The sequence below is a fragment of the Electrona antarctica genome, assembly GCF_951216825.1.
Source record: "Electrona antarctica genome assembly, chromosome: 5".
Lineage (NCBI taxonomy): Eukaryota > Metazoa > Chordata > Actinopteri > Myctophiformes > Myctophidae > Electrona > Electrona antarctica.
Genome location: NC_136810.1, coordinates 46,010,214 through 46,023,562, shown reverse-complemented (window position 1 = coordinate 46,023,562; position 13,349 = coordinate 46,010,214). Strand labels below are relative to the sequence as shown.

The 13,349-nt window shown below is 44.7% G+C and overlaps 1 protein-coding gene across 1 annotated transcript in view; it reads right to left on the bottom strand.

Moving 5' to 3' along the window:
* st3gal2 (ST3 beta-galactoside alpha-2,3-sialyltransferase 2) overlaps window positions 1-10,530 on the bottom strand; it is a gene marked incomplete at its 5' end in the record, with an annotated part of 34,993 nt that extends 24,463 nt beyond the window's left edge. The window contains 3 exons of the mRNA XM_079502348.1: window positions 9,057-9,794; window positions 10,360-10,449; window positions 10,495-10,530. Coding sequence (XP_079358474.1) covers window positions 9,057-9,794; window positions 10,360-10,449; window positions 10,495-10,530 — 864 coding nt within the window. The remainder of the gene's footprint in view (window positions 1-9,056; window positions 9,795-10,359; window positions 10,450-10,494) is intronic.
* Between the last annotated feature and the right edge of the window lie 2,819 nt (window positions 10,531-13,349).

Genomic DNA, 13,349 nt, shown 5'->3' with positions numbered 1-13,349 from the left:
GCACAGGGGGCCACGCATTAAAAGTAAATTAATCCACAAAACTAACGTAATTTGTATTTCTGACCTATTTCTAAAATATTAGTGCAACTTTCGTTCAACTTTAACCCCTCTATCACATGGAACTATTTTTTGAGCGTAGTGATATGGACACAAAAAACATAGTTCCGTGTGATCGAGGGGTCAAAAATTAACGAAAGTTGCACTATATGGTAGAAATAGATCAGCAATACAAATGACGCTAGTTTTGTGGATTAATTTACTTTTAATGTGTGGCCCCCTGTGCCCCCAACAGAATGACCAGAAACTACTTTATATTTCACCAAAACCAGAGCAGAACTCCCACCACGGGACTCAGGCAATCATTTAATACAGTTGCAACCACTATATTAATCGCAAGTATTTCATACAGCTTAAGTTAAAAAATTCTGAACTATCCCTTTAATACAATCAGATCAGACTTTTTTTGTGTGGATGTATGGGCTGTCAATGCCGGGCCGGTCTCACACTGCATTGCTTCGTTGACCTTTCTGAAATGCATTCTGTGCCTGTGACATGTCTGGTGTTTCATTTGTAGGACTACTTCCAATTTCCAATACTTTTACTTAATTCTACTATACGTTCCTCCTATTGTCTTCCACACAGCAGTCTCTCTCTCTCTCTCTCTCTCTCTCTCTCTCTCTCTGCGTGTGTTTCACAGAATCTAAATTAAAATTCTTAAGCCACTGTTGATTAGTCTTCTTAGAATTCCAAAGCCTCTTAACTCTCCGCAGTTCTTTCTTTCTCCCTTGTTTCAGTGTACATACTAATCACAGCCAGGCCTGGCTGGTGTTTCATTTGTAGAAGAAAATAGCTTTGGGAGGTTTGACTCTTGATGGCCATCAAACAGCCCTTGTCCTAACAATCAGCTCCTCCTGATTGTTGTGATTGCAGTTGTGTCTTAACTCTTCGTAAATTGCTTTCTTACACCGGTTCTCTTCAACTGTTATTTCTCATCAGATGAAACCCAGAGTAGATTAGGTGGTGGGTGGTGGAACCACATACACATGAGTTAAGGTATAAAGTGCTGGTGAACGATTCGTCCCTTCTCGTTCCCCACTCTTTCCTTCATTCCCTTTTCATCTCCCCATCCATCCCTCCCTCCCTTCCAACAATACCTTTTTCTAATCATCCGACCCACACACCGCTTCCCAGCAGCTTGCTCAGCATCCCTGTTCTATGTGAATCATGTGAAAAGGCCTATTGCCTTAATGTTACAGTCGGTAGGCGACATACTATACAGGCCGTGGAGCGTGTGGACGTGACAGGCCCTGATATGATCACCACAGCCACCAAGGCTATAAGATAGAAATGAGAAACAAGGAGAGCGCTGACTCTGTGGCTTTTCAGGGAGCGGTGTTATTTATTCTGCTTTCTTCACCTTTACCCCGTCTGCTCTCCTTTGTTACTCCTCCATCTCTTCCCTTCTATCTTGCCGTTTCCTTCCCACTAAGATACAGTATATTGGTCACGAGGAAAACGTAATAGTAGTTTCCATTACGACAGATATAAAATAACGTTTTAACCACTTGAACCCCGGCATCCACGCGTTCATTGCGTTGTGATCTTGTAGATCGGCCATTTTTGACGAGGAGGTTTGGTGGTCCGTCTAACTAAGTATAGAGGGTCCAAGTTGTTAAACTGAAGTGATGTTGACAAATTCCAAATATTATCAAAGTATTCCGCGGCACCCCTGGACTTGTGTCCAGGGCACCCCAGGGTGTCACCGCCATGGCACCCCTGGACTTGCAACCCCCAGTGGTCTAAACTTTTTCCTCCTCTACACCAAACGTCCTTGGTGAAAATACACTAGCTCACACGGGTCGCAATGTGACATGTTCAGAGCTTGTAGTTTCTTCTATTTTTGCAGAATGTCTACGTATTTTTGAGAATGCTCGCCTAATATGACCAGAATAGGAAACGCTAGGGTTCATGTGGTCAAGCCCTCTATGGACTTTGTTGTACAACGAATAGCAAAATAAAGCTGATCTACAAATTCACTGGGGCTGGTAGATCAGCTATTTTTGACATTTACAATTACAATTTAGGCATTTAGCGGCAACTTAATGTTTTTGCGAGTTACAGTAAGCAATAACAATAAGTAGTAAGAACCTAACATCCGTCTAACAGTAGAATACCTGTACAATGAAACTATGAGAGAATGTTATGTCTACATAATATGCTACCGATATCTAAATATATATCATTTTGAAATGTTTTTACAATAATGTCATGCTCAAAATAGCGATACTAAGTTGTTAATTACTGTCCAGCTCCATTACATTCCTTTCCTTCCATCTCTCCTTTCCCCATTTGTATTTTCAAAGCCATCTCAGGAATGGTCCCCTCTTACATTTGCTCTATGTTGGATCAGAATCCAAGTCCGTATCAGACCCGCTCGAGTGACTTCCTGACCCTCAAGGTTCCTTTTGCTAACTCAGAGCTAGGTAAAGCAGCTTTTTCTGTCAGTGCTCCATTTGATTGGAACGAACTCCAAAAATCCCTAAAAATCAGATCACTGCCTTCCCTCAATTTCAGGGAAATGATTTCTAGCACTTTTACTCAACAATGTAACTGTTTTTAATTGATTCATCTATCTATTATAGTTATTTTAGCTTTGGACACTTTCTGTTTTACAATTCATATATTTGATATTGCTGTATTTAGTGTATGTTGAGTTTTGTGTTTTGTATTTCGGCTACATTGAAAATGAGGGCCTTCCCCTCAATTGTACTCCGAGTTTAAATAAAGGTTATGGTGATGATGATGATCTTCTATCTTCTTTGTAAACCTCCTGTCCCTTACTTCTATTCTTCTGTCTCCTCCCTCCCTCCCTCAATCCCACCCACCCATGCATCGTCTCTCACCTCACCTCCCTAGCTGTTGCAGTGTGACCTAATGGCTTGGCAGCTGTTGGTCTGTGTTAGCACTTTTCTACCATTAGCTGGACATTGGCTTCAGTGCTGGAAAGAAAGTCCAGGCCAGCCGCTCAAGGACACAACTATGGAACAGTGGTCACAGCACTCAGCACATGCAGATTAGGCTAGGCACGCACGCACGCACGCACGCACGCACGCACGCACGCACGCACGCACGCACGCACGCACACATCGTATATGTACGATGCACACATAGTATATGCTCAGATTCATCCACAGGCATACTGTACATGAGTGTATGGAATTGTTTATTAATAATAATAATACATAATAAAAGTGTATTTGTATAGCACCTTTCATGACACGAAATGCAGCTCAGTGCTTTAAGTGCTTTACATAGCAATAAATAAAATAAATAAAAGCTAAACCATAAAATGACAACACAAACATTGTGTTGTCCATGAATGACTATCCTATACAAGAAGCCAGCCAACCGCTCACAAGCTCATGGGTGCATGTATACTGTATGCACGCATGCATGCACACACACACACACACACACACACACACACACACACACACACACACACACGCACTGTACTTTAATTAAGTGCTCTCTCTCTCTGGTGACATGTTCAATTTGTCTTGTCAGGCTATACGCAACAACACAAGCTTAGAAGCCGCCCAGCAGCCCACTCAGGAATACACACTGACTGGCATATAGATGACCATGCATTGTACATGTGAGAGGGGATGGGTCAGATCAGGGATCATATAGAGATGACCATGTACATGTGAGAGGGGATGGGTCAGATCAGGGATTATATAGTATAGATGACCATGTACATGTGAGAGGGGATTGGTCAGATCAGATCATATAGATGACCATGTACATGTGAGAGGGGATTGGTCAGATCAGATCATATAGATGACCATGTACATGTGAGAGGGGATGGGTCAGATCAGGGATTATATAGTATAGATGACCATGTACATGTGAGAGGGGATGGGTCAGATCAGATCATATAGATGACCATGTACATGTGAGAGGGGATGGGTCAGATCAGATCATATAGATGACCATGTACATGTGAGAGGGGATGGGTCAGATCAGATCATATAGATGACCATGTACATGTGAGAGGGGATGGGTCAGATCAGGGATTATATAGTATAGATGACCATGTACATGTGAGAGGGGATGGGTCAGATCAGATCATATAGATGACCATGTACATGTGAGAGGGGATGGGTCAGATCAGATCATATAGATGACCATGTACATGTGAGAGGGGATGGGTCAGATCAGATCATATAGATGACCATGTACATGTGAGAGGGGATTGGTCAGATCAGATCATATAGATGACCATGTACATGTGAGAGGGGATTGGTCAGATCAGATCATATAGATGACCATGTACATGTGAGAGGGGATGGGTCAGATCAGATCATATAGATGACCATGTACATGTGAGAGGGGATGGGTCAGATCAGATCATATAGATGACCATGTACATGTGAGAGGGGATGGGTCAGATCAGATCATATAGATGACCATGTACATGTGAGAGGGGATGGGTCAGATCAGATCATATAGATGACCATGTACATGTGAGAGGGGATGGGTCAGATCAGATCATATAGATGACCATGTACATGTGAGAGGGGATTGGTCAGATCAGATCATATAGATGACCATGTACATGTGAGAGGGGATTGGTCAGATCAGATCATATAGATGACCATGTACATGTGAGAGGGGATGGGTCAGATCAGATCATATAGATGACCATGAGAGGGGATGGGTCAGATCAGATCATATAGATGACCATGTACATGTGAGAGGGGATGGGTCAGATCAGATCATATAGATGACCATGAGAGGGGATGGGTCAGATCAGATCATATAGATGACCATGTACATGTGAGAGGGGATGGGTCAGATCAGATCATATAGATGACCATGTACATGTGAGAGGGGATGGGTCAGATCAGATCATATAGATGACCATGTACATGTGAGAGGGGATTGGTCAGATCATATAGATGACCATGTACATGTGAGAGGGGATGGGTCAGATCATATAGATGACCATGTACTAGGGCATTAACCAAACGTGATTTTTGATAGTCGACACGAATACCATCAAAATCGGTTTATAATCGATTAAATATGATATTTTTTTCCATCCAATCAAGCATTAAAACATTGTGTTCTGAAACGGCCAGCGCGAGTGAAGGATTAACTGCAAAACAGAGGCGGTGAATGCAGGCCGAGTGGAATAGTAAGAGAGTGGCGACACGCTTTGATCTCGCCACAAAGCGGGGTGCTATGGGCTATAGTTCCAAACATTGGAACTATCCCATTGAGATAGAATGAGCACTTCCGCATCCCATTGTTACAATGGGAGTCAACGCTAGTGTCGCCACTCTCTTACTAGATTACGCTGAATGCCGCTCTGATTGGCCGAAATTCACAACAGCTGTTAAAAGTCAAGTCAAAGTTGCAAGTCCACAATGACTCACGGATGGACGCGCTGTGAGCTTGTAGATCTGCTATTTTTGATGCGCAAGACCTTTCTACGGCGCAGCATAGCATGTTACGTTGTTGAAAATGTTTGTTCAGTTGGAGAATTGGATACGGAGGAGGATGATGCGATGTTTTTCATACACCCTAAATGTTCAACAACAAGTTACAACCACAGTTCCTTTGGTTTTTAGAAGCTACAAGCTAGGAGGAGGTTATGATTACATACTAGGCTTGCTAGCTAGCAGGCTTACCAGGCTATGAATCAGATGATCAACTACTTCACGACTATTATAACTATGATCGCGCGGTATGGCTGTTTGTTTTTAATAATGCCGCACGCCTGCACTTTTGTTGGATAAGCATGAAGAAAGATGAATAAGAAAAAGAAACATGAAATCACGGCAAGAGCTACTGTAGTTTGACTGTCACCAAACTGGATATTATTGGGCAGAGTGAGGAGGGACAGGCTGCTATACTACTGTACCGGACGAAACGACGACACGTCTCCAATCTAACTTGTTGAACAAACTACAGTAGTAAACTCACCAATAGTAAAAGTATTTACACACTGTAGTTGTCCCCATTGAGCGTATGAGGCATATGCTTTTTGAAAATCTGTCTTAAATGTTGCCAGTGCAGCCACCGCCGCCCACCGCGCCTACACGAGTGACGGTGACGGCAAAACCCACGTACAGTCGGCTTGTATATGATATGAAAACAATCAGCCAGGAAGGGATTAGTACTTAAGTTGGAGAACTACCAACAAAACAACAGAGCTCACAGCTGCATGTCTGCTGTAAAAAAAAAAAAAAAATCATAAAAAATATTAAAAATAATATTAACGATTACTCGATTTTTGATTTACAGTGTCGACTACCGTTTTGCTAGTCGAATAGTCGATTAATCGATTTTTCAGATCATATAGATGACCATGTACATGTGAGAGGGGATGGGTCAGATCAGGGATTAAATTGGCGTAACGATACAGTAACTGCATCGACATATCGATTTCAACACATTGGAAGCCAAGGACGTGTATGCACGTCCTGTCAAATAAAACCGTAGGATGCCTAGTACGTGTGTTAGGGCTGTCAGAACGAATTTCATAATAAATACATATTCGAATGCTGAAATTGCCATTCGAAAGTAGCTTTTATCATTTATTAATTATATATTATATTTTTATTTGGTTTCATATTTTATTTTACCCGCACTCGCTAAAATGTATTAGATAACTAATCCATCGCTGTGAAATCACCCCGGCTGCTTCTTGCCTAATTCCAGCCATATACTTAAAGGACAGTCATTTCAATAAAGGACTCATTGAAATGAATAGCAGGGGGCGGGGCTGTCGCTCCCTGTCCTCACTCTAGCTTTGGGAGTTGAGGGCAGGCAGTCAGGCTAGGCTACAAGCAGCAGCACGAAAGGTCTAGGAAACGGGGAATCACCACAACTGAACATTTACGTTCGTATTTACCGCACCGGACCACACACGCCTATTAGTTTGCATTGCACAGTGCACTATTTCCGAACGCGGTGATGGGCAGTTGGGCACGTTCGGAAATAGCGCACCGGAGCCACTCGCCTATTAGTTTGCATTGCACAGTGCAACGCGGTGATCTGTGGAAGGTTTTTGGATTTCCGTCCAAAAACGGGAAAATAACATTAGAGAAAACATAATCTGCAGACTATTCATAGCTGGCCTGTCATAGTGGACAGAACGGGCATAAAAACTTGATATTCTGTGTATACGGTAGGCTATATAATGAGCTAAAATTAATTATGTAAATGTTCGAATATTTTTGAATATTACAAATAATAAAGCAATGAAATTCAAATGGGATTATAGAGTGAACTGACAGCCCTAACGTGTGTATACATGTTTTATGGGGTTTTATTGTCTCCACCAGGCCGAAGGCATGGGGAGAGAGTATGTTTTGCACTCCGTCCGTCCGTCCGTGTGTCCGTCCGTCCGTCCGTCCGTGTGTCCGTCCAAACCTCTGCCCCAAAGTTTTCACATTGGCCTGTTATAGCGCCACCAGGAGGCAGCTTTGTGCAAAACAAATGTTTTGACAGTACACCTACAGATTTTGTCCAAACATTACGCAAATTGGTACACAGTCTCTCTAGAGCCATTCAACGAAACGGGTCTTTCAGATTTTTCAGACTCCATCCTGATTGGCTAAGATTGGCTTCCAAAGTTCGCAGGAGTGCTCCGTTTCAAACAAAATGCTGCAAATCATGAACACATCGTGTGATTTCCGTGAAATTTTGCACGCACATTCCCACTAGGTCGAGGAAGAAATGCCACTTGAATATTTTCAACTCAGCCTAATGGTGGCGCTATAACTGGCCGAAAAGTGTTTTTACCTCTAACTGCACGGATCTGTGGATAACTTTGTATGCCAACTCCCTAGACGCCAAGGAAAAACCTTTGCCTGGAAATTTTCACATCTGCTCTTTATAGCGCCACCAGGAGGCCGACATATGTAAAACACATTTTCTAATATTACTCCTTCAGATTTTATCCAAATTTCACGCAAATCGGTACACATGCTCTCCATAGTCATGTGATCAAGACGGGTTTGTTTGATTTCTCATAATCTACCCTCATTGGCTACGATTGGCTTCTAAACTTTTCAGGAGTAGCCCGCTTTGTACCCGTTTTGTACAAATCGCCACAACTACTCAACGCAGCGTCCGATTGTGGTGAAACTGTGCATGCATATTCCCACTAGGCTTTGGAAGAAATGCCACTTGACAGTTTTCAAATCAGCCTCATGGTGGCGCTACAACAGGCCAAGCCGCGTCACACACACACACAGACACACAGACACACACACACACACACACACACACACACACACACACACACACACACACACACACACACACACACACACACACACACACTATATTGCTCTTAAACATTTTGCCATACATCACACACACACACTCCTATCCTCCTGGTGGAGACCTGTGCCCAGAAGGGCACTTTTTCTAGTTATTTTTATTTTTTTAAGATATTTTTTGGGACGTTTTTTGCCTATTGATAGTAAATGATAGATTAGACAGGAAAGGGGGAGAGAGATGCGGGGAAGACATGCAGCAAAGGCCGACAGGCTCGGGACTCGAACCCGCGACACGCCGTCAGGCTGGATTACCGGCTGAGTTGACAAATCATGACAATAAAAACACGTTTTCTTCTTTCTAATTATTTGTTCTGCCCCAATACAAAAAATGTGTTTATTGTCATGATTTGTCAACTCAGCTGTTGGCTTTGTCCGAGGCTTAAATGCCTTTAAATAAATACTTTTGGAAACGTCTATGGGAACAATGAATGGGGAATTATTTCCTGGTTCCCTCGGCGTTCTGAAAGGGGGCAGGACTGCAACACTAGGGTTGACACACGCAGTATCACATTTTATACGATCACGACAGCAAGACAAATACTCAGATCATTACATTGGTTTTAAAGTGTATACCCTTGGGTATACACTTTTAATCAAATACTTTAATGTGCTGTGTTTTTAAAGTAAGCATCCACATTGCTAGTTTAAAGTGAACTCCCATTCGCGTGTGAATAAAAAATGCTCGGGGTCACTTACCACCCACCAGTAGTAGACATCGGAGGGCAGCTGAATGTTGTCCCGCGTCCACACGGGCGACACGTCCGGGTCGTAGCTCTCGTCGAACCACTCGGACACCCCGGGGTCTCCGACGCAGCGCTGGCACGCACACGTCTTCTGCGAGGGACTCTCGGGGGACAAGGACAGCCGGTGATGGGCGCCCGCGTAGCTGGGCACCAGCTTCACCCGTCTCGACTCCTCCCACCCAGGGGGCTCCAGGTAGTTGAAGCCGACCCCCCCTCGCAGCGAGATGGAGAAGAAGAGCGAGGTGAGGAAGACGAGCGCCAGCGAGCCGAGCAGGACCCAAACTCTCAGGGAACACCTCTTCACTCCTCCTCCTCCCCCTCCTCTCTCACCTCCTCTCTCTCCTGACCCGGAACCACCTCCTCCTCCTCCTCCGGCCGCCCCTCCGCTCAGCCAGGGCCGGAGCTCTGAGAGCCGGCCGCCAGACCCCTTGGACGGCCCCCAGCCCCCCCACCACCAGGCCCAGCGCCTGTCCCGGTGCAGGGTGGAGGAAGGGATGCGGCCCCCCCATGGCCATGCCCCGACGCCTGGGCCTGCCACTGTCCCAGACCCACCCCACCTGCCTCCTCTCTTACCTCCCTCCCCACCTAGCGACCACGCAGGGCTGGTCAGGGTGCCCGGGAACCCCCCCCCCCCTCGGGTCACTGGGATCCCCCCGGCCCCTGGGTCACTGGAATGGGATCCCCCCCCGGCCTAAACCAGCACAAACGAATGTAGTTTACAAGAGCGCAGGAAGACGAAGCGTCACAACTGATCCGTCTCACATTCAGACCGTGTGCTCGACGGGCGGCGTGGCGCGGCACTCCCACACACTCTGTCTGTCTGCCTCCCGCTGGATGCTGCTTTCCTTCGATCTATTCCCTGCTCCAACTCCTCTTCTCCTCGCCTTCGCTGCTCCTACACAGCTCTGTGGGCGCCTCGCATGGGACAGTACGCGCGCGTGCACACACACACAAACACACACGCGCGTACACGCACACACACAGCGGTTGTCTTGACTGATTAGAAAATATCTGTTGTCCTCAGTTCAGCGATGGTAACTCGCTGCTCCATGCTCATTCCGTCTTTCCTTTCTCCCCGCTTTCCTCTTCTTCAATCCTTTCTGACTTTGCTCTCTTTATTTTGTCCGTCTGTTGTTTTGTCCTCCGCCACCCCCGCCGCCCCTATCTGTCTGCGTTAGGAACACTAGTGTCCATATCTTCAGCAGATGTTGCCTTATTGCGTGGCAAGTTAGTTTGTTCCTGGAACGGCTGTTCACTCCGGCTCTGCTGCGGTCGAGTCTCTCCGTGCCGAGTCTCTCCGTCTCTGTGGCTCTGCTGAGGCGACGGAGCCGGAGGAAGCGTGCAGACTAGAAGAGAGCAGGAGCGAGAGAGAGGGGAGGGGGGAGGCGTACGGGGGAGGAGGTGGTCTGGCAGGAGAGGTGTTCCATCACTACTACTAGAAAATAACGCCTCTGGCTCTTTCTCTTTTCTTTGGACTCTCTCTGTCTCTGCGTTCCTTTTTATTCTCTTGTCTCCTCCGTCCTCTGCTCCTCTCACTATAGTTCCCACTCTGGGTTTCAAAAGCTCTTCTTAATAGTAACTGTTTTTTTTCCTCCTTTCTGCCTCTCAAGGTTTTCCGTGTGGCGGTTGAGTTCTCTCCCTGTCAAGTGTTTCTAACCTCCTGTCTCTGTCCTTTCGGTCCATTCTCTGTCTGTTTCAATGGCTACCTTGTGAGCAGTCGAAGCGGTCCAAATCTATCTTCTGTCATTCATATGCCGTCTTCTCTTCCTGTTCCAACGAAGGTCATTCAAAAAGAAGATTTACATCCTTTGTTGGAAATTATAAAGAGCACCATACGCACGGTATGTGTCTCGATAATGATGACACAGACACTTTCCAAACACCAGAACTGCTGTTTCTGTTCCTTTGCAGTGTCAATCCTGACATGACAAGAGATAGCGTCCAGATTCTCTGATGAGGCTGGTGAGGCTTCTGCGCCCCAAAATGCCTGACAAACGAGAGAGAGATAGAGAGTGGGTTAGAAAGAAAACAACCAACCAGTCAATGTCAAAATATCATCCTCTGTCCAGCTGGCAATGAAAGTACTGTAGAAGAGAAGGAGTGTGTGTGTGTGTGTGTGTGTGTGTGTGTGTGTGTGTGTGTGTGTGTGTGTGTGTGTGTGTGTGTGTGTGTGTGTGTGTGTGTGTGTGCGTGTGCGTGTGTGTGTGTGTGTGTGCGTGTGTGTGCGTGCGTGTGTGCGTGTGTGGCTACGTGGTTTTCATTGATTCTGCATCTGGGTTGGCTTTTGCCCCTCTCTAATCTTCTGAACTGTAATCTGAGTGTGTGTGCCCTTTATGCCAGCTATCTGCTTGATCCTCCAACCGGATCGCCCTCCAGACAGACAGTCAGCCCCGACATTCACATGCTCACAACACAGCCATCGACACAAACACACGCACCGGTCCGAAGTACCTGCAACCCAGCTGGTGCAGTTGGCTTGTCTTTAATCTGTGTGCGCTGTGTGTACCATGGGTGTCCTCTTGCAGTGGTGCAAAGTAACTAAGTACATTTACTCAAGTTTACTGCACTTAAGTACAATATTGAGGTACGTATTTGACTCTAATGGAGTCAAAATACTTTTACTTTAAGTACTTTTACTTCTACTCCACTACATCTCAGAGGAAAATGTACTTTTACTCCACTGCAATTATTTTAAAACTTGAGTTACTCGTTACAAAACACATCAACCACTTCAGCCTGCCCTATACATTTCGGCCATTTGAAAATAACTGATCACATTGTAGATCTGCTATTTTCAAAGATTCTTTTTTAATACATTTGAAAAGTTGTAAAAGGGACATTCTGCATATTGAGTACTTTCTACTTTTGGCACTTAAAGCTGCTATAAGCAATATATGTCAACATTTTATTGACTTTTTTTGTTTTATTTTTTTTTGTATTCAGATGCAGCAATGGGTAAAACGCTCCCAAAAAATGTAGTCTCTGTGACACATCTAGGGGCCGCAATCTGCATTCAAAGGTTTTCCTAGAAGCTTTGTCATTGGTCGATTTGCCTGTCTACTTCCTGATTGGTTTGTCATTTCGATCGGGTTTTTTTCGACCAATGACAAAGATTCTAGGAACATCTTTGAATGCAGATTGTGGCCCCTAGACGTGTCACAGTTTTACCCATTGCTGGCTGTCTGAATAAAAAAAAAAGAAAGAAAAAAAAGAAAAGAAATTACATTTTGACATATTATCGCTTATAGCAGCTTTAAGTACAATTTGATACCAATATTGTTGTACTTTTACTCAAGTAGATTTTTTTATTCCGGATTCCGAATTTACTTAGTGAGTATACTTTTCCCCACCACTGTCTGTGTGTGCTGTCCTCATGTGCTCAGTTACTGGCAGTTCCCATGCGAGGGGTGCTGTTGTTAGCCACTCCTATGCAGGCGGAAATCAAGCTCCTGTGCATGTCTTTGTGGGTGTTCTTCAGGGACTTCTCAGTGCCGCCATGACTGTCACGCTGTTCCTCTGGAAACCTAGAGAGAGAGAGAGAGAGAGAGAGAGAGAGAGAGGATAGTGATATTTGCTGTTGCCCTCCTCTTCCTTTCTTCTTGAACCCCTTCTTTTTTCTTCCCCTCTTCCTCATTCCTCATTCCCCCCCCCCCCCCCCCCCCCCCCCTCCCCCCCCTCTGTTTTTGTCCCCAGCGACCCTCTCTCTTCTCTCTGCTGATGCAATCTTCTTCTTTTCACATCACATTCTTCATTCTGCCCCTTATAGTTCTTGTTGGTTCTTGCTCGCAAATTGCACCTTTTATACTCCAAAAAAAAGCGTCTGGCACAGCTGTGTGTCCTTTGGCGGGTGCAGTAGAGGAAAAAGAGCTACACGATATAACACAATATTTTAAAACTGCACAAAACACTGCACTGTAAAAATCTAATATTTTAATCATGGCATTTCGATGGTTGAAATGAAATCTCATAATTACAATTTTGTGGTAATTTCTATTATAAATTACATTTTGTAAAAGAAAGGGATGACCATTGTCATGAATGTTGCAGGTGTAATGAGACCATCAGCTGATTATATTTCTAGTATCTACTTTGTCCAAAACAAAACCTCCAGTAGATGCCATTAAATCTAAAATTGCAGTTGCAGATTGCAGATTGCGTATTGCGTATTGACCCACCAGGTGTTCATGGAATAAGCATCTGTACTATGGATAAAAGTACTGTTAAATATGTACTGTGTGTATTGAGC